Here is an 18,062-nt window from a genome sequence, read left to right on the forward strand (position 1 = left end):
GTGTGCCGAGAGTTTCTGGGTTGTTGAGTCCAGGGACTCCCCGAAGAGTTCATCACCAAGACAAGGTGTGTTAGCCAGGCGGTCTTGATGGTTGATGTCGAGGTCAGAAACCCTCAGCCAGGCCAGACGCCGCATGGCAACAGCCATGGCAGATGCTCGAGAGGTCAGCTCAAACGAGTCATAAATGGAGTGTACCATGAATTTCCGGAGTTGGAGCAGACTGGAAATTTGCTGTTGGAAGAGGGGGACCTTACGTTCAGGGATGTATTTTTGTAAGGAGGAGAGTTGTTGCACCAAATGCTTCATGTAGAAGGAGAAGTGAAAGGTGTAATTATTTGCCCTGTTGGCCAGCATCGCATTCTGAAAAAGGCGTTTGCCAAACTTATCAATAGTTTTCCCCTCTCTGCCAGGAGGGGTGGAGGCATAGACACTGGAGCCCTGAGTTTTCTTTAAGGTGGACTCCACCAGGAGAGATTCATGGGGCAATTGAGGCTTGTCAAACCCTGGGATCGGAATGACCCGGTACAAGCTATCCAGTTTGCGAGGGGCCCCAGTGACAGTGAGGGGGTTCTCCCAGTTCTTGTAAAAAGTTTCCCGTAGGATGTCGTGGACGGGTAACTTAAGGAATTCCTTGGGAGGTTGCTCAAAGTCTAGGGCATCGAGAAAAGCCTGGGACTTTTTAGAGTCGGACTCTAAGGGAATGGAAAGAGCCGTCGACATCTCCCTGAGGAATTTTGTGAAAGAGGACTGTTCGGGTTTTGAACCGGTATCAGCCACCGAGGGTTCCTCGTCTGTCGACGAAGCGTCTTCCTCGGTACCAGGCGGGGATTCTTCCCATAAGTCCGGGTCCCTGATGTCAGGGTGCGCACGGCGGGACGTCGGTGTGGAGGGCTCGGCATGGCGTGTCTTGGAGAGAGACTTGCCGGAGCGTACCGAGGCGGTACCGGGAGAGGAAGACCTGTGCCGTTCCGGGTACCGGGAAGGGTCGGTATCAGAGCGGGCCTGCACCATAGGTTGGGAACGGTGTGGTTCAGCCGAGAGCACTGGCATGGAAGTGTTAAGCGGTACCGAGGGGGTCGACACCGATGGGATCGGGCGAGGCTCGGACCGGTCCGGTACCGGAAGGTGTGGGGCCAACATCGCCGGCAACAGGTGCTGGAGTTGCTGCTGCAGCTGCTCTTGCAATTGGGCTTGGAGTATGGCCGCGATGCGGTCGTCCAGGGGAGGCACCGGTACCGCTTTTTTCTTCTTCAGTACCATAGGTGCCGCTCCACGCTCCAGCGATGAGGAGGCCGATGACGAGGCACTCACCGATATCGGAGCGGAGCGTTTGCAGGGTCGGCGCGGTGCCGGGAGGACCGGAGTTGCAGCCGTGGCAGGAGGGCGCTCAAGGGAAGTGGAAAGCTTCTTCGCCGGCTTACCTGGGGCCAGTGACCCTGAAGAAGGATCCGGTGGCGTCGAAGTAGTCGGTGCCGACTTTTGAGGTGCCGTCGACGTCGCAGCAGGTTCCATGGCAGATCCGGTACCGAAAAGAATATTTTGCTGGATCTGCCTATTTTTCAATGTACGCTTTTTAAGAGTAGCACAGCGGGTGCAGGTGTCAGCCCGATGATCCGGACCCAAGCACTGCAGGCACCAATTGTGCAGGTCGGTGAGAGAGATCGGGCGTGCACACCGCTGGCACTTCTTAAAGCCCGGCTGAGGGGGCATGAAGGGAAACGCGGCCTCCGCAAAATCGAAGACGGAGGCCTGTATGGTGGCAACAGGTCCTGCCGGGGCCGGCCTGAAAAAATAAAGAAAACTCGACGAGTTTTTTTTTTTTTTTAATAAAAAGAGAAGTAACCCGAAGGGAAAATAGAGAAAAAAAAACGAAAAATTACGCAAACGGGAAGGCAGAAACTGATTTTTCAACGGCCGTTGAAAACACATGCGTCTTCTTTGCTCCGCGGAAACGAAGAAACTGGGGACCACGCACTCCTCCGTCGGGCGGGAAGGCACTCGCGCATGCGCGGTGCGGCCAACTAGAACTTTCTAGTTAAAAGTGTCTGTACCGGGGCTCCGTCGGTGACGTCACCCATGCGTTAAGAATATGCTGCCTGCTTGTCCTGGGATAATCACAGTTACTGGATGCTAGGGTCCACCTTGGGGATTAGCGCCCAAGAAAAGGATCTGGGTATTATCATAGATAATACAATGAAACCTTCTGCCCAATGTGCGGCAGCAGCCATAAAAGCAAACAAGATGCTAGGAATTATTAAAAAAGGGATGGTTAACAAGACTAAGAATATTATAATGCCCTTGTATCGCTCCATGGTGCAATCTCATCTGGAGTATTGCATTCAATTCTGGTCTTATCTCAAGAAAAATATAGCAGCACTAGAAAAGGTTCAAAGAAGAGCGACCAAGACAGTAAAGGGGATGGAACTCCTCTCGTACGAGGAAAGACTAAAACTGTTAGGGCTCTTCAGCTTGGAAAAGAGACGGCTGAGGGGAGATATGATTGAAGTCTACAAAATCCTGAGTGGAGTAGAATGAGTATAAGTGGATCGATTTTTCACTCCATGAAAAATTACAAAGACTAGGGGACACTCGATGAAGTTACAGGGAAATACTTTTAAAACCAATAGGAGGAAATTTTTTTTCACTCTGAAAATAGTTAAGCTCTGGAACACGTTGCCAGAGGATGTGGTAAGAGCAGATAGCGAAGCTGGTTTTAAGAAAGGTTTGGACAGGTTCCTGGAGGAAGAGTCCATAGTCTGTTATTGAGAAAAACATGGTGGAAGCCACTGCTTGCCCTGTAATGGTAGCATGGAATATTGCTGTTCTGGCCAGGTACTAGTGACCTAGATTGGCCACCATGAGAACGGGATACTGGGCTTGATGGACCATTGTTTTGACCCAGTAAGGTATTCTTATGTTCTTATGAAAGACTTCTGAGGAAATTAGAAAGCCATGGAGAAGGGTAAATAGTGGGTTTCTCTATGGGGTTTGGGTTGGGACCACTGTCTTTTAACATATTTATCAAAGATCTAGAGATGGGATATGCATTTGACAATAATTGTTAGAATGTCAAGTGATTTTACGAATTATCTGATTGAATATTGTACACTTGTTGCAAGAGTTAAAACTGAATAAAGAATTAAAAAAAAAAAAAATTTGCTGATGACACAAAGTTGTTCAAACTTGTTAAATCGCAAGAGGATTCTGAAAAATTGTAAGAGGACCTTCTGAGACTAGAAGACTGAGTATCAAAATGGCAGATGACGTTTAATGTGAGCAAGTGCAAAGTGATGCATGTGAGAAAGAGGAACCCGAAAGCACAGTTACTTACCGTAACAGATGTTATCCAGGGACAGCAGGCAGATATTCTTGACTGATGGGTGACGGCATCGACGGAGCCCCGGTACGGACAATTTTAGAGTGATTGCACTCTAAGAACTTGGAAAGTTCTAGTAGGCCGCACCGCGCACGCGCGAGTGCCTTCCCGCCCGACAGAGGCGCGCAGTCCCCAGTTAGGATAAGCCAGCTAAGAAGCCAACCCAGGGAGGTGGGTGGGACGCAAGAATATCTGCCTGCTGTCCCTGGATAACACCTGTTACGGTAAGTAACTGTGCTTTATCCCAGGACAAGCAGGCAGCATATTCTTGACTGATGGGTGACCTCCAAGCTAACAAAAAAGAGGGATGGAGGGAAGGTTGGCCATTAGGAAAACAAATTTTGCAAAACAGATTGGCCGAAGTGTCCATCCCGTCTGGAGAATGCATCCAGACAATAGTGAGATGTAAAAGTATGAACTGAGGACCAAGTAGCAGCCTTGCAGATTTCCTCAATAGGAGTGGAACGGAGGAAAGCTACAGATGCTGCCATAGCTCGAACTCTATGGGCCGTGACAGAACCTTCCAGTGTCAGTCCGGACTAAGCATAACAGAATGAAATGCACGCTGCAAGCCAATTAGACAACGTACGTTTAGAAACAGGACGTCCCAATTTATTCGGATCAAAGGATAGAAAAAGTTGGGGAGATGATCTGTGGGGCTTAGTACGCTCTAAATAGTAAGCTAGAGCCCGCTTACAGTCCAAAGTATGCAGAGCCTGTTCTCCAGAATGAGAGTGAGGTTTCGGAAAGAAGACAGGCAGAACAATGGATTGGTTGAGATGGAATTCAGAGACAACCTTAGGGAGAAACTTTGGATGTGTACGCAGAACCACCTTGTCATGATGAAAGATTGTAAAAGGTGGATCCGCAACTAGTGCATGTAGCTCACTGACCCTCCTGGCAGAGGTTAGAGCAATAAGGAAGACCACTTTCCAAGTGAGAAACTTGAAAGGAGTCATAGCCAAAGGTTCAAACGGAGGCTTCATTAAGGCGGAGAGAGCCACATTAAGATCCCAGACTACAGGGGGTGCTTTAAGAGGTGGTTTCACATTGAAAAGACCCCGCATGAATCTGGAAACCAAGGGATAAGCTGAAAGGAGTTTCCCATGAACTGGCTCATGAAAAGCAGCAATAGCACTGAGGTGGACTCTGATGGAAGTGGACTTGAGCCCAGAGTCAGACAAAGAAAGAAGGTAATCCAACAAAGTCTCCACTGCAAGGGACGTAGGATTATGATGATGAAGAAGACACCAGGAAGAAAATCTTGTCCACTTCTGATGGTAAAATTGCAGAGTTGCAGGTTTCCTGGAGGCATCCAGAATAGAACGAATGGGCTGAGACAACAGAGTATCATTCGAAGTCAGCCCGAGAGATACCAAGCTGTCAGGTGCAGAGACTGGAGGTTGGGATGCAGAAGGTTCTCCTGATGCTGTGTAAGCAGAGAAGGAAACAATGGAAGAAGAATAGGTTCCCTGGAACTGAGTTGAAGTAGAAGGGAGAACCAATGTTGCCTGGGCCATCGTGGAGCGATGAGAATCATGGTGGCCTGTTCCCTCTTGAGCTTGAACAAGGTTCGTAACATGAGAGGTAGCGGAGGGAAAGCATACAGGAACAGATTGGACCAATCCAGGAGAAATGCATCCGCTGCCAGACGGTGAGAAGAGTAGAGTCTGGAGCAGAAGAAGGGCAGCTGGTGATTGCGAGGAGCTGCAAAGAGGTCTATCTGAGGAGTGCCCCACTGAGCGAAGATGGACTGTAGAGTTAAAGGATCGAGAGTCCACTCGTGAGGCTGGAGAAGTCTGCTGAGTTTGTCCGCTAAGGAATTCTGTTCTCCCTGAATGTAGATAGCTTTCAGGAAGAGTTGGTAATCTGTGGCCCAAGCCCAAATCTTCTGGGCTTCCTGGCACAAGAGGCGAGAGCCTGTCCCACCCTGCTTGTTGATGTAGTACATTGCAACTTGATTGTCTGTGCACAGCAGGAGGAGTTGAGGAAAGAGAAGATGTTGGAAGGCCTTGAGGGCATAAAACATCGCTCTGAGTTCCAGGAAATTGATGTGATGTTTCATTTCCTGGGCTGTCCAAAGATCTTGAGTTTGGAATTCGTTCTAATGAGCTCCCCAGGCGTAAGGGGAGGCGTCGGTGGTAATGATAAGTTGATGAGGAGGTAGATGGAACAGCAGACCTCTGGATAGATTTGAGGATATCAACCACCATTGCAGAGACTGATGTTTCTTAGTTCGTCTGTATTGTCAACTTGTCGTACCCCTTTGAAAATTGTTAATGTAAAATAACTTGTTTTACTGCTCTATGCTATAATTCTTTTATTATGTAATTCGCTTAGATTTAATAGGCGAACCATCAAATTTTAATAAACTTGAAACTTGAAGAGACGATGTCACAGATATGTGTCGTGAGCAGGGATCCGTCGCTTGGGACCACTGAGTAGCTAGGGTCCATTGAGGAGTGCGCAGGTGAAGACGTGCGAAGGGTGTGACATGAACTGTGGAGGCCATGTGACCCAAGAGTATCATCATTTGCTTGGCAGAGATGGAACGTTGTGGAAGTACCTGCTGACATAGAGATTTAAGAGTTTGAAGACGGTTGGACGGCAGGAACGCTCTCATGAGGACTGTGTCCAGCACCGCTCCAATGAATTGAAATCTCTGAGTGGGGATGAGATGAGATTTGGGTAGATTGATCTCGAACCCCAGAAGTCATAGAAACAGGATGGTTTGGTTGGTGGCCAGAAGTACTGTCTGAGATGAATTGGCCTTGATTAACCAATCGCCAGGTAAGGAAAGACTTGAAGGTGGTGAGAACGTAGAAAGGCAGCCACCACAATCAGACATTTGGTGAATACTCTTGGAGAGGAGGCAAGACCGAAGGGCAGCACCTTGTATTGGTAATGACAATGATGGATCATGAAGCAGAGGTACTGTCTGGAGGCCAGATTGACCGGTATGTGAGTATATGCCTCTTTGAGATCGAGGGAGCATAGCCAGTCGCCCTGATTGAGAAGAGGGTAAAGAGTGGCCAGAGAAAGCATTCTGAATTTCTCTTTGACCAAGCATTTGTTGAGATCGCGAAGATCTAGGATGGGTCTGAGATCTCCTGTTTTTTTGGGGACTAGAAAATAACGAGAGTAGAATCCCTGTCCCTGCTGATCTAGAGGAACCTCCTCTATGGCGTTCAGAAGGAGGAGGGATTGAACCTCTTGAAGAAGGAGGGAAGACTGAGGAGTGTTCAAAGCAGACTCTCTTGGCAGACTTTGGGCGGGAAGAGTCTGAAAGTTGAGAGAGTAGCCGTGGCGGATGATGTTGAGGACCCACTGATCCGAGGTGATATTTTCCCAACGGCTTATGTAATGAGCAAGGCGTCCTCCTATGGGCTGCGGAAGATGGGCAGATGGTAGAATACTGGCTATGTCCTGGAGAACCAAGTCAAAAGGGTTGGGAGGACTTTTGTGGAGGAGGAGGCTTCACCTGTTGTTGCTGTTGTGCTGGTCTAGGGTTTTGCCTCTGCTGTTGCCGCTGACGCCGGGGCTGTTGAGAGGCCGGTGGCAAAGGACAAGCCACAAATCGGCGTTGGTAGGCTGATTGCTGCTGAAAAGGCCTGGTAGGTGGGGTCTTCTTTTTTGTTTTGAGGAGAGTATCCCACCTAGTCTCATGAGCTGAGAGCTTTTGGGTAGTGGTGTCCATGGATTCTCCAAACAGCTCATCACCCAGGCAAGGCACATTAGCCAGTCGATCTTGATGATTGACATCAAGTTCTAAAACTCTGAGCCATGCCAGACGATGCATGGCCACCGACATAGCCGTGGCTCGAGAGGTCAGCTCAAAGGTGTCATAGATCGACCTGACCATGAATTTATGAAGTTGTAACAGTGATGAAGAAGTTTGGCGAAAGGCAGATCTTTTGCGGTCAGGGAGGTACTTTTCAAAAGCTGACAAATTCTGAATGAGATGCTTAAGATAGAATGAAAAATGGAAAGCATAATTCCCTGATCTATTAGCTAGCATCGCATTCTGATACAACCTCTTGCCAAACTTATCCATGGCCTTACCTTCTCTGCCAGGAGGGACCGAGGCGTACACACTAGCTCCCGTGGATTTCTTTAAAGTGGATTCCACCAAGAGAGACTCATGAGGGAGTTGTGGTTTGTCAAAGCCAGGAATGGGGATGACCTTATATAAGGAGTCCAGTTTGTGAGGGGCTCCTGGGATGGTCAAAGGCGTCTCCAGATTTTTGTAAAAAGTCTCTCTTAATATATATCATGGAGAGGCAATTTTAGAAAAATGCCCTTGGAGGCTGTTCAAAATCCAGTGCATCGAGAAACGCCTTGGATTTTTTGGATTCAGCCTCCAAGGGAATAGAGAGAGAATCACACATCTCTTTGAGAAAAGAGGTGAAAGAGGTTGCATCAGGCTTAGAGGACGGATCTAAAACAGAAGGATCCTCGTCCGCCGATGAACACTCCCCCTCAGAAAGAAGAGGCTCTTCAGAGTCACCCCACAGATCAGGATCCCTTACTTGGAAGCTGCGGTCTCGGGACTCCGGTGTGGAGGGTTCCAGGTGTCGAGTTTTGTGTGTCGACTTACCCGACCTCTGGGAAACGGTACCGGGAGATGTTATGGGTTGTGCCGGTGCCGAAGTTTGCACAGCCTGGTGTAAGGACCTCGGTTCCGGCGCTAAGATCGGCATGGATACCGACGAAGCCGAATGTACCGGTACCTACAGAGTGGATGCAGATAAAAGAGGTTGCGCCACTGCCGGTACTGGTGGCTCAGACCGGACCGGGACTGAAAGGCTCGGTGTCAAAAGAGCAGGAAGGAGCTGCTGTAATTGCTCCTTGAGCTGCACCTGCAGGACGGCGGCAATTCGCTCGTCCAGCGAAGGCACCGGCACCGCTTTTTTCTTCTGCGGTACCTTCGGTGTCGCTCTACACTCCGAAGAGGAACCCGAGGTCGAGGGGCTCACCTCAATCGGTGCGGAGCGCTTCCGCGGGCGCCTCGAGGTCGGCAGGACTGGGCTCGCAGCTACTGAGACCGGAGGACGCTCCAGCGGGGAAGGCTTCTTAGCCGGCTTACCTGGAGGATGCGACGCCGGCGCGGTGTCGACGAGGTAGGTACCGACTGCGTCGGGGCCGATGTCGGGGCCGGTGCCGCCGAATCCGACATATCGGTACCAAACAATAACCGCTGCTGGATCTGTCGGTTTTTTAAGGTTCTCTTTTTTAGAGTGGCACAGCGGGTGCAGGTGGACGCCCGATGGTCAGGACCCAGCCACTGTAAGCACCAGTTGTGCGGGTCGGTGAGAGAAATGGGCCTCGCGCACCGCTGGCACTTCTTAAACCCGGGTTGGGGGGGCATGAACGTAAAAATGGCTTCTGCCAAATCGAAGGCCGAGGCCTCGATGGTGGCAGCAGGCCCCGCCGGGGCAAAACCGAAAAAAGAAGAAAAAAAAAAAAATAAGAAAATAGAAACAAAGGGAATACAATTTCCACAAAGGTTTATGCGAGCGGGAAGGCGAATGAGGAAAAAGTTTTCAACAGCCGTTGAAAGTGCGTCGTCTTAGCTCCGCGGAAACTAAGAAACTGGGGACCGCGCGCCTCTGTCGGGCAGGAAGGCACTTGCGTGTGCGCGGTGCGGCCTACTAGAACTTTCCAAGTTCTTAGAGTGCAATCACTCTAAAATTGTCCGTACCGGGGTTCCGTCGGTGCCGTCACCCATCAGTCAAGAATATGCTGCCTGCTTGTCCTGGGATAACTATAGTTATGTAATGGTGGGTTCTGTGTTAGGAGTCACTGCCCAGGAAAAGAATCTAGGTGTCATTGTTGTGATATGTTGAAACCCTCAGCTCAATGTCCGGCAGCTGCTAAGAAAGCAAAAGAATGTTAGGAATTAAATCAAAGATAAATATGTTATAATGCCTTTGTATCGCTCTATGGTACAGCTGCGGTTTGAATACTGTGGAATTAGAAAAGGTACAGAGAAGAGAAACAAAAATAATAAAAGGGATGGGACAACTTCCCTTTGAGGAAAGGTTAAAGGGACTAGGGCTCTTCAGCTTGGAGAAAAGATGGCTCAAGGGTGATATGATAAGAAGTCTATAAAATAATGAATGGAATGGAAAGGGTAGATGTGAATTGCTTGTTCACTCTTTCCAAAAACATTAGGACTAGGTGACAGGCCATGAAGCTACGAACATAAGAAGTGCCTCTGCTGGGTCAGACCAGAGGTCCATCGTGCCCAGCAGTCCGCTCACGCGGCGGCCCAACAGGTCCAGGACCTCTGTAGTAGTCCTCTTATCTATACCCTTCTATCCCCTTTTCCTTTAGAAAATTGTCCAATCCCTTCTTGAACCCTAATACCGTACTCTGTCCTATCACGCCCTCTGGAAGCGCATTCCAAACTGTTGAAAATATTGGTGTGACCTCATTTAGAATATTGTCTACAATTCTGGAAGCCTTCAAAAAGATATAAAAAAGATGGAGTCAGTTCAGAGGAAGGCTACTAAAATGGTGTGTGGTCTTCATCTTAAGGCATATGGGGACAGACAGCACAGTTACTTACCATAACAGGTGTTATCCAGGGACAGCAGGCAGATATTCTTGACTGATGGGTGACGGCACCGACGGAGCCCCGGTACGGACACTTTTAGAGTGATTGCACTCTAAGAACTTGGAAAGTTCTAGAGACCGCACCGCGCATGCGCGAGTGCCTTCCCGCCCGACCCCGACGCGCGGTCCCTCAGTTAAGATAAGCCAGCTAAGAAGCCAACCCGGGGAGGTGGGTGGGACGCAAGAATATCTGCCTGCTGTCCCTGGATAACACCTGTTACGGTAAGTAACTGTGCTTTATCCCAGGACAAGCAGGCAGCATATTCTTGACTGATGGGTGACCTCTAAGCTAACAAAAAGAGGGATGGAGGGAAGGTTGGCCATTAGGAAAACAAATTTTGCAAAACAGATTGGCCGAAATGTCCATCCCGTCTGGAGAAAACATCCAGACAATAATGAGATGTAAAAGTATGGACTGAGGACCACGTAGCAGCTTTGCAGATTTCCTCAATGGGCGTGGAACGGAGGAAAGCTACAGATGCTGCCATAGCTCTAATTCTATGTGCCGTGACAGAACCTTCCAGTGTCAGTCCGGACTGAGCATAGCAGAATGAAATGCACGCAGCAAGCCAATTAGATAGCGTACGTTTAGAAACAGGACGTCCCAATTTATTCGGATCAAAGGACAAAAAAAGTTGGGGAGACGATCTGTGGGGCTTAGTACGGTCTAAATAGTAAGCTAAAGCCCGCTTACAGTCCAAAGTATGAAGAGCCTGTTCCCCGGAATGAGAGTGAGGTTTAGGGAAAAAAACAGGTAGTATAATAGATTGGTTGAGATGGAACTCAGAAACAACCTTAGGGAGAAACTTTGGATGTGTACGTAGAACCACCTTGTCGTGATGAAAGACAGTGAAAGGTGGATCAGAAACTAGTGCATGGAGCTCACTGACCCTCCTGGCAGAGGTGAGAGCAATAAGAAAAAGTACCTTCCAAGTGAGAAACTTGAAAGAGGCAGTAGCCAAGGGTTCAAATGGAGGCTTCATCAAGGCGGAGAGAACCACGTTCAGATCCCAGATCACCGGAGGTGCTTTGAGAGGTGGTTTCAGATTGAAAAGACCTCGCATGAATCTGGAGACCAGGGGATGAGCTGAAAGGAGTTTCCCCTGGACTGGCTCATGAAAAGCCGTAATGGCACTGAGATGAACTCTGATGGAAGTAGACTTGAGACCAGAAGTAGACAGAGAAAGCAGATAATCCAGTAGAGGTTCCACAGCAAGAGACCTGGGGTCATGATGATGTAGGAGACACCAAGAAGAAAACCTCGTCCACTTTTGATGGTAACATTGTAGAGTGGCTGGTTTCCTGGAGGCGTCCAGGATGGAGCGAACAGGCTGAGATAACAAAGAATCAGTTGAAGTCAGCCCGAGAGATACCAAGCTGTCAGGTGTAGAGATTGCAGGTTGGGATGGAGGAGGGTTTCCTGATCTTGTGTAAGCAGAGATGGAAACAGTGGAAGTAGAAATGGATCCCTGGAACTGAGTTGAAGTAGAAGGGAGAACCAATGCTGTCTGGGCCACCGTGGTGCAATCAGGATCATGGTGGCTCGGTCCCTCTTTAGTTTGAACAAGGTCCGAAGCATGAGAGGCAGAGGAGGGAAAGCATAAAGGAACAGATTGGACCAATCCAGAAGAAACGCATCCGCTGCCAGACGGTGAGGAGAGTAAAGTCTGGAGCAGAATTGGGGCAACTGATGATTGTGAGGAGCTGCAAAAAGGTCCACCTGAGGAGTGCCCCATTGTGCAAAGATGGACTGTAGAGTCGATGGGTCGAGAGTCCATTCGTGGGGTTGGAGAACTCTGCTGAGCTTGTCCGCTAAGTAGTTCTGTTCTCCCTGAATATAAATCGCTTTCAGGAATAAGTGGCGCGAGGATGCCCAAGACCAGATTCTCTGGGCTTCCTGGCATAAGAGACGAGAGCCCGTTCCCCCTTGCTTGTTGATGTAGTACATAGCCACCTGGTTGTCTGTGCAAATTAGAAGGACTTGAGGAAATAGAAGGTGTTGGAAGGCCTTGAGGGCATAGAACATTGCCCTGAGTTCCAGGAAATTGATGTGATGCTTCTTTTCCTGAGGAGTCCAAAGGCCCTGAGTTTGGAACTCGTTCAGATGAGCTCCCCATGCATAAGGGGAGGCGTCGGTGGTGATGACCAGATGATGATGAGGCAGATGGAACAGAAGGCCCCTGGAGAGATTTGAGGATATCAACCACCATTGCAGAGACTGACGAAGAGACGATGTCACAGATATGTGTCGTGAGCAAGAGTCTGTCGCTTGAGACCACTGGAGAGCCAGGGTCCATTGAGGAGTGCGCAGGTGAAGCCGTGCCAGGGGTGTGACATGAACTGTGGAGGCCATGTGACCCAAGAGAATCATCATCTGCTTTGCAGAAATGGAGTGCTGGGACAGCACCTGCTGACAGAGCGATTGGAGGTTGTGAAGACGGTTGTCCGGCAAGAAGGCTCTCATCTGGACCGTGTCCAGTACCGCTCCAATGAATTGAAGTCTCCGCGTAGGAAGAAGGTGAGACTTGGGTATATTGATTTCGAACCCCAGTAGTTGTAGAAAAAAGATGGTCTGGTTGGTGGCCAGAAGAACAGTCTGAGATGAAATGGCCTTGATTAACCAATCGTCCAGGTAGGGAAAAACCTGAAGGTGGTGGGAGCGCAGAAATGCTGCCACCACTACCAGACATTTTGTGAACACTCTTGGAGAGGAGGCAAGACCGAAGGGGAGCACTCTGTATTGGTAATGACAGTGATTGATCATGAAGCGAAGGTACTGTCTGGAGGCCGGATGAATTGGAATGTGAGTGTAGGCCTCTTTGAGATCGAGAGAGCATAGCCAGTCGTTGTGATCGAGGAGAGGATAAAGCGTAGCTAGAGATAGCATCTTGAATTTTTCTTTGACCAAACATTTGTTGAGATCTCGCAGATCTAGAATTGGTCTGAGGTCTCCTGTTTTTTTGGGGACAAGAAAATACCGGGAGTAGAATCCTTGCCCTCTTTGGTCCAGAGGAACTTCCTCTATGGCGTTCAGAAGCAGGAGGGACTGAACCTCCTGACAAAGGAGGGCAGATTGAGGAGTGTGCAAAGCAGACTCTTTTGGTAGACTTTGGCCCGGAAGGGTGTGAAAGTTGAGAGAGTAGCCGTGGCGGATGATGTTGAGGACCCACTGGTCCGAAGTGATAACTTCCCACCGGCTGAGAAAGAAAGACAGTCGTCCTCCTATCGGTTGAGGGAGGAGAGGAGATGGTTGAACGCTGGCTATGCCCTCGAGGATCAAGTCAAAAGGGCTGAGTCGATTTTTGTGGAGGAGGCTGCTTAGCTGGTTGTTGCTGCTGAGGTCTAGGTGTTTGCCGCTGCTGTTGACGCTGCCTCCTAGGTTGCTGAGTGGAAGGCTGCAAGGGGCGAGCCACAAAACGCCGCTGATAGGCCGTTTGTTGTCTGAATGGCCGTGAAGGTGGAGGTTTCTTCTTGGTCTTAAGAAGGGTATCCCAGCGGGTTTCATGAGCCGAGAGCTTCTGGGTCGTTGAGTCCATAGAATCTCCGAACAGCTCATCCCCTAAACATGGGGCATTAGCCAACCGGTCTTGATGATTAACATCAAGCTCAGAGACTCTGAGCCAAGCCAAACGGCGCATGGCTACAGAAATGGCTGTTGCTCTAGAGGTAAGCTCAAAAGTGTCATATATAGACCTTACCATGAATTTCCTGAGCTGGAAAAGAGCTGAAGAGCAGTGATGGAAAGCCTCACGATTCCCCACAGGAAGGTACTGCTCAAAGGAAGCCATGGTGGTAAGGAGATGCTTTAAATAAAACGAAAAATGAAAAGCATAGTTACCAGAACGATTAGCAAGCATCGCATTCTGGTAAAGTCGCTTACCAAATTTGTCCATGGCTTTACCCTCTCTGCCAGGAGGGACAGAGGCATAGACACTAGCTCCTAAGGACTTCTTGAGGGTGGATTCTACAAGAAGAGACTCATGAGAGAGCTGTGGTTTATCAAAACCAGGAATAGGGATTACTTTATAAAGGGAATCCAATTTGCGAGGGGCTCCCGGGATGGTAAGAGGAGTCTCCAGATTCTTGTAAAAGGTCTCCCTCAGGATGTCATGTAAAGGGAGTTTCAAGAATTCCTTTGGAGGCTGGTCAAAATCAAGAGCGTCCAAAAAAGCTTTGGACTTTTTAGACTCAGCCTCCAAAGGAATGGAAAGAGATTCACACATATCTCTTAAAAAAGAAGAGAAAGAGGTGGAATCAGGTTTGGAGGAAATATCCTGCAGAACAGGCTCGTCCTCCTCTGATGAACACTCCCCTTCTGACTGAAGAGGTTCTTCAGAGTCGCCCCACAGATCAGGGTCTCGAACATGGGGACCACGGTCCCGAGACTCAGGGGTGGATGGTTCTCGGTGTCGGGACTTCTGTACCGACTTACCCGACCTCACCGACGCGGTACCGGGCGATGTTATCGGTCGCACCGGAGCCGATGTCTGTACCGATTGGTGATGAGACCTAGGCTCCGGTGCGAGGACAGGCATCGATGCCGATGAGGTCAAGTGTACCGGTACCGAAGGAGTGGATGGTGACAATACTGGCTGTTCCACGATCGGTACCGGTTGCTCAGTGGGGACCGATACCGGAGGGCTCGGTGTCAGGAGAGCTGGAAGGAGTTGTTTGAGCTGTTCCTTCAGCTGTACCTGCAAGATGGCCGCAATGCGATCATCAAGGGAGGGCACCGGTACCGCTTTTTTCTTCTGCGGTACCTGCGGTGCCGCTCGACGCCCCGGAGATGAGGAGCCCGATGTCGAGGGACTCACCTCAATAGGGGCGGAGCGCTTCCGCTGGCGCCTCACGGTCGGCAGGATTGGACTCTCTGCAATGGAGACCGGAGGACGTTCCAGCGGGGAAGGCTTCTTAGTCGGCTTACCTGCATGCTGCGACGTCGACGCGGTATCGCGTGGCGTCGATGAGGTGGGTGCCGACGAAACAGGTACCGAGACCGGCGCCGAAGACGCGGGGTCGGACATGTCGGTGCCGAAAAGCAGTCTCTGCTGTATCTCTCGATTTTTGAGAGTCCGCTTTTTCAAAGTGGCACAGCGGGTGCAGGTAGAGGCCTGATGTTCCGGACCCAGACACTGAAGGCACCAGTTGTGCGGGTCTGTAAGGGAAATAGGCCGTGCACACCGCTGGCACTTCTTGAACCCGGGCTGGGGGGGCATGAACGTAAAAACGGCTTCTGCCAAATCGAAGGCCGAGGCCTCGATGATGGCAGAGGCCCCGCCGGGTCAAATCAAGAAACTTGACAAAAACAAGAGAAATTTTTTTTTTTTTTTTTTAAAAGAAAGAAAAACGGAAGGGCAAAAAGAACCCGAAAAAGTTTACGCGAGCGGGAAGGCGAATGAAAAAATATTTCAACAGCCGTTGAAAATGCGACTTCTTAGCTCCGCGGAAACTAAGAAACTGAGGGACCGCGCGTCGGGGTCGGGCGGGAAGGCACTCGCGCATGCGCGGTGCGGTCTCTAGAACTTTCCAAGTTCTTAGAGTGCAACTACTCTAAAAGTGTCCGTACCGGGGCTCCGTCGGTGCCGTCACCCATCAGTCAAGAATATCTGCCTGCTTGTCCTGGGATAATTAAAGATCTGAATCTGTATGCTTTGTAGGAAAGGCGGGAGAGGGGAGATATGATAAAAACGTTTAAATATCTACGTAATGTAAATGTGCATGAGTCGAGTCTCTTTCATTTGAAAGGAAACTCTGCAATGAAGGCTCCAGAGTAATCTAAGGAAATACTTTTTTACAGAAAGGGTGGTAGATGCATGGAACAGTCTCTCGGAAGAGGTGGTGGAGACCGAGACTGTCTGAATTCAAAAGGGCCTGGGATAGCACATGGGATCTCTCAGAGAGAGAAAGAGAGAATGGTTACTGTGGATGGGCAGACTAGATGGGCCTCTGCCATCATGTGTCTATCCTTATGTTCCTGGGAGTACTTACATTTGAATTTTGTTTGTTCTGCCCCATACTGAATCCACCAATACCCAGCTCATGTGAAAGTCTATGTTTTCCTTTTACCATGCATACTTTTATAAATCTATTCCACATTTTGTGTGTGCACTATCATATGCCTCTACCTTCTTTAAGTCCCTTTTGATTATTCATTTTGAATCTACTCATCAAATGGCTTTCTTCTGTGAAATGATCTCCCCAAGGAAATATGTACAGAAGAACTTTCCCTAAGTTTAAGTTCCTCCCTAAAACCTGCAAGTACTATTTCCAACAAGCTTTTTGAAGCAAACCTTGGACTTGCAGCTGGGACTTGGACCTAGTTATTAAACATTTGCTCTCAGTGTGTCTTTATCTTTATTGGACACTTCTATATCACTACTAATGACTGGGGAGTCAATTCAGAACGCTGTTCAAAGACATCTAGAATAGATTTTAAATACTGATTCAGATGGAGTTCCTTTTTCCTTATTTTAAATATTATTTTTAATTCTACACTACCTAGATCCTATGCTGGATTACGCAGTATAACAAATTTTAATAAACAAACAGACAAAAAGAAAACCAGCCTAATTCTATCACAAGACTCAGGGCTTAACTTAGCAACTTCCATGTCAATAATTGTTTCTCATCTCTTCAGCAGTCCTACCTTGTGAGGCCTGGCTCTAGTTAAGACACTGAAGTCTGAGCCTTTATAAATAAGGAAATGCACTCTTTCCTTTTGCAGGCTTCTATTCCTTCTCTTGTAACCCCTGAGCAGTCACTCTTTACCCCCACATGTAAACCTTGGAAAGAGAACCACTCCTTGCTTCCCTAGGTCTCCCACACCTTGGGAGGATTCCTTCACTCCTGGTCCTCCTCCAAGAGACTTCTGTAATCAAGGTCTCACTCCTAAAGGAAGAATATATAACCTAATAGTTAGTGTAGTGCTCTGAAAACTTGGAGAATGGGCTCAATTCCCACTGCAGCTCTTTGTGACCCTGGACAAGTCACTTAATTCTCCAGTGCCATTGTAAACCACTTTGATTGTAATCGCAGAAAGGCGGTGTATCTAATCCGACTCCCATCCCCCATTCATCTATCTCCTAGAGACCTCTTGCCTTGAGGACTCCCTGATCTACTCTGCGCCAGGACATTTAATTACCTCGTGGCCTGAGCCCACCCGTCTGACAAGGCAAGTTAGTGCCACCTGCTGTAAAGTAGCTTAACTACAGCCTTGGTAAGGGAATGTTCTCAGGGACAGCTGCTGCTAGACCAACTCCCTCCCTCACAGTGCCTAACGAAAATGTCAAGAATGTTGCAATAAAGGATTTTTTATTATTGCTATTTTGCTTACTTATAATATGAAAAATTAAATACTGCTAAATGCCTGGCATTCAGTCATATACAAATATATTACAGTACAACATTCTTCAAATTGTAAAGTTTTGAAAGCTTACATTATCCGAGAATGCTGATTTGCTGTTCTGCATGGCTTCACTAAGGACCTTTGAATGCAAATCATCAACGATAGCTGCCGGATGACGTGTGCTAGTGAAATGCACAATTGCTTCAATATACCTATAAAGAGAAACATCCGATTCAAAAGCAGCCAATCTTTATTCCTAGTGCTTTCTAGTTCACTTCCCATGTCCTATGATGAGAAGGGCTCCATTTCTGGAGAAAAGGTCTGCAATGCTGGTTTATTACTTCTTTTCCAGAGCAGCAGCCTCTCTCTACTACTAGGGAAAGGGGTTCAGTCTCTCATTTCCCATTATTCCTTCTCCTAGCCCATCCACCCACATCCTTTTCATTTAAACATTAGGCCCTGCCTATGACAGTTCAATCCAGGCTTACTGCAGAGCTGATACATATAAGACGGGGAAGGAGGAGAGGCAGAAAATACTTCAGATGCAGCCCCTACTAGCCTTCAAGCATCAGGGAGTATGAATGAAGCATGGATTTCCTATGCCATCAGGAGCACAAGAAATGGAGGCTGGGTGAGAGGCTGAGGCAGATGGGAGCGCAGGTGGTCTTCTCCTCGATCCTCCCTGTAAGAGACAAGGGAAGGGCCAGGGAGGAGCGTATCCAG

The 18,062-nt window shown here is 48.7% G+C and overlaps 1 protein-coding gene across 9 annotated transcripts in view; it reads right to left on the reverse strand.

Moving 5' to 3' along the window:
• The window catches only part of KIAA1109 (KIAA1109 ortholog), a 908,505-nt gene that overhangs the window by 607,046 nt on the left and 283,397 nt on the right, over nucleotides 1-18,062 (reverse strand). For all 9 annotated transcript variants that reach the window (XM_033938537.1, XM_033938601.1, XM_033938589.1 and 6 more), the window contains exon 31: nucleotides 17,431-17,551. In XM_033938537.1, the coding sequence (XP_033794428.1) occupies nucleotides 17,431-17,551 (121 nt within the window). The remainder of the gene's footprint in view (nucleotides 1-17,430; nucleotides 17,552-18,062) is intronic.

Source organism: Geotrypetes seraphini, chromosome 1, assembly GCF_902459505.1.
Source record: "Geotrypetes seraphini chromosome 1, aGeoSer1.1, whole genome shotgun sequence".
Taxonomy (NCBI): Eukaryota; Metazoa; Chordata; class Amphibia; order Gymnophiona; family Dermophiidae; genus Geotrypetes; species Geotrypetes seraphini.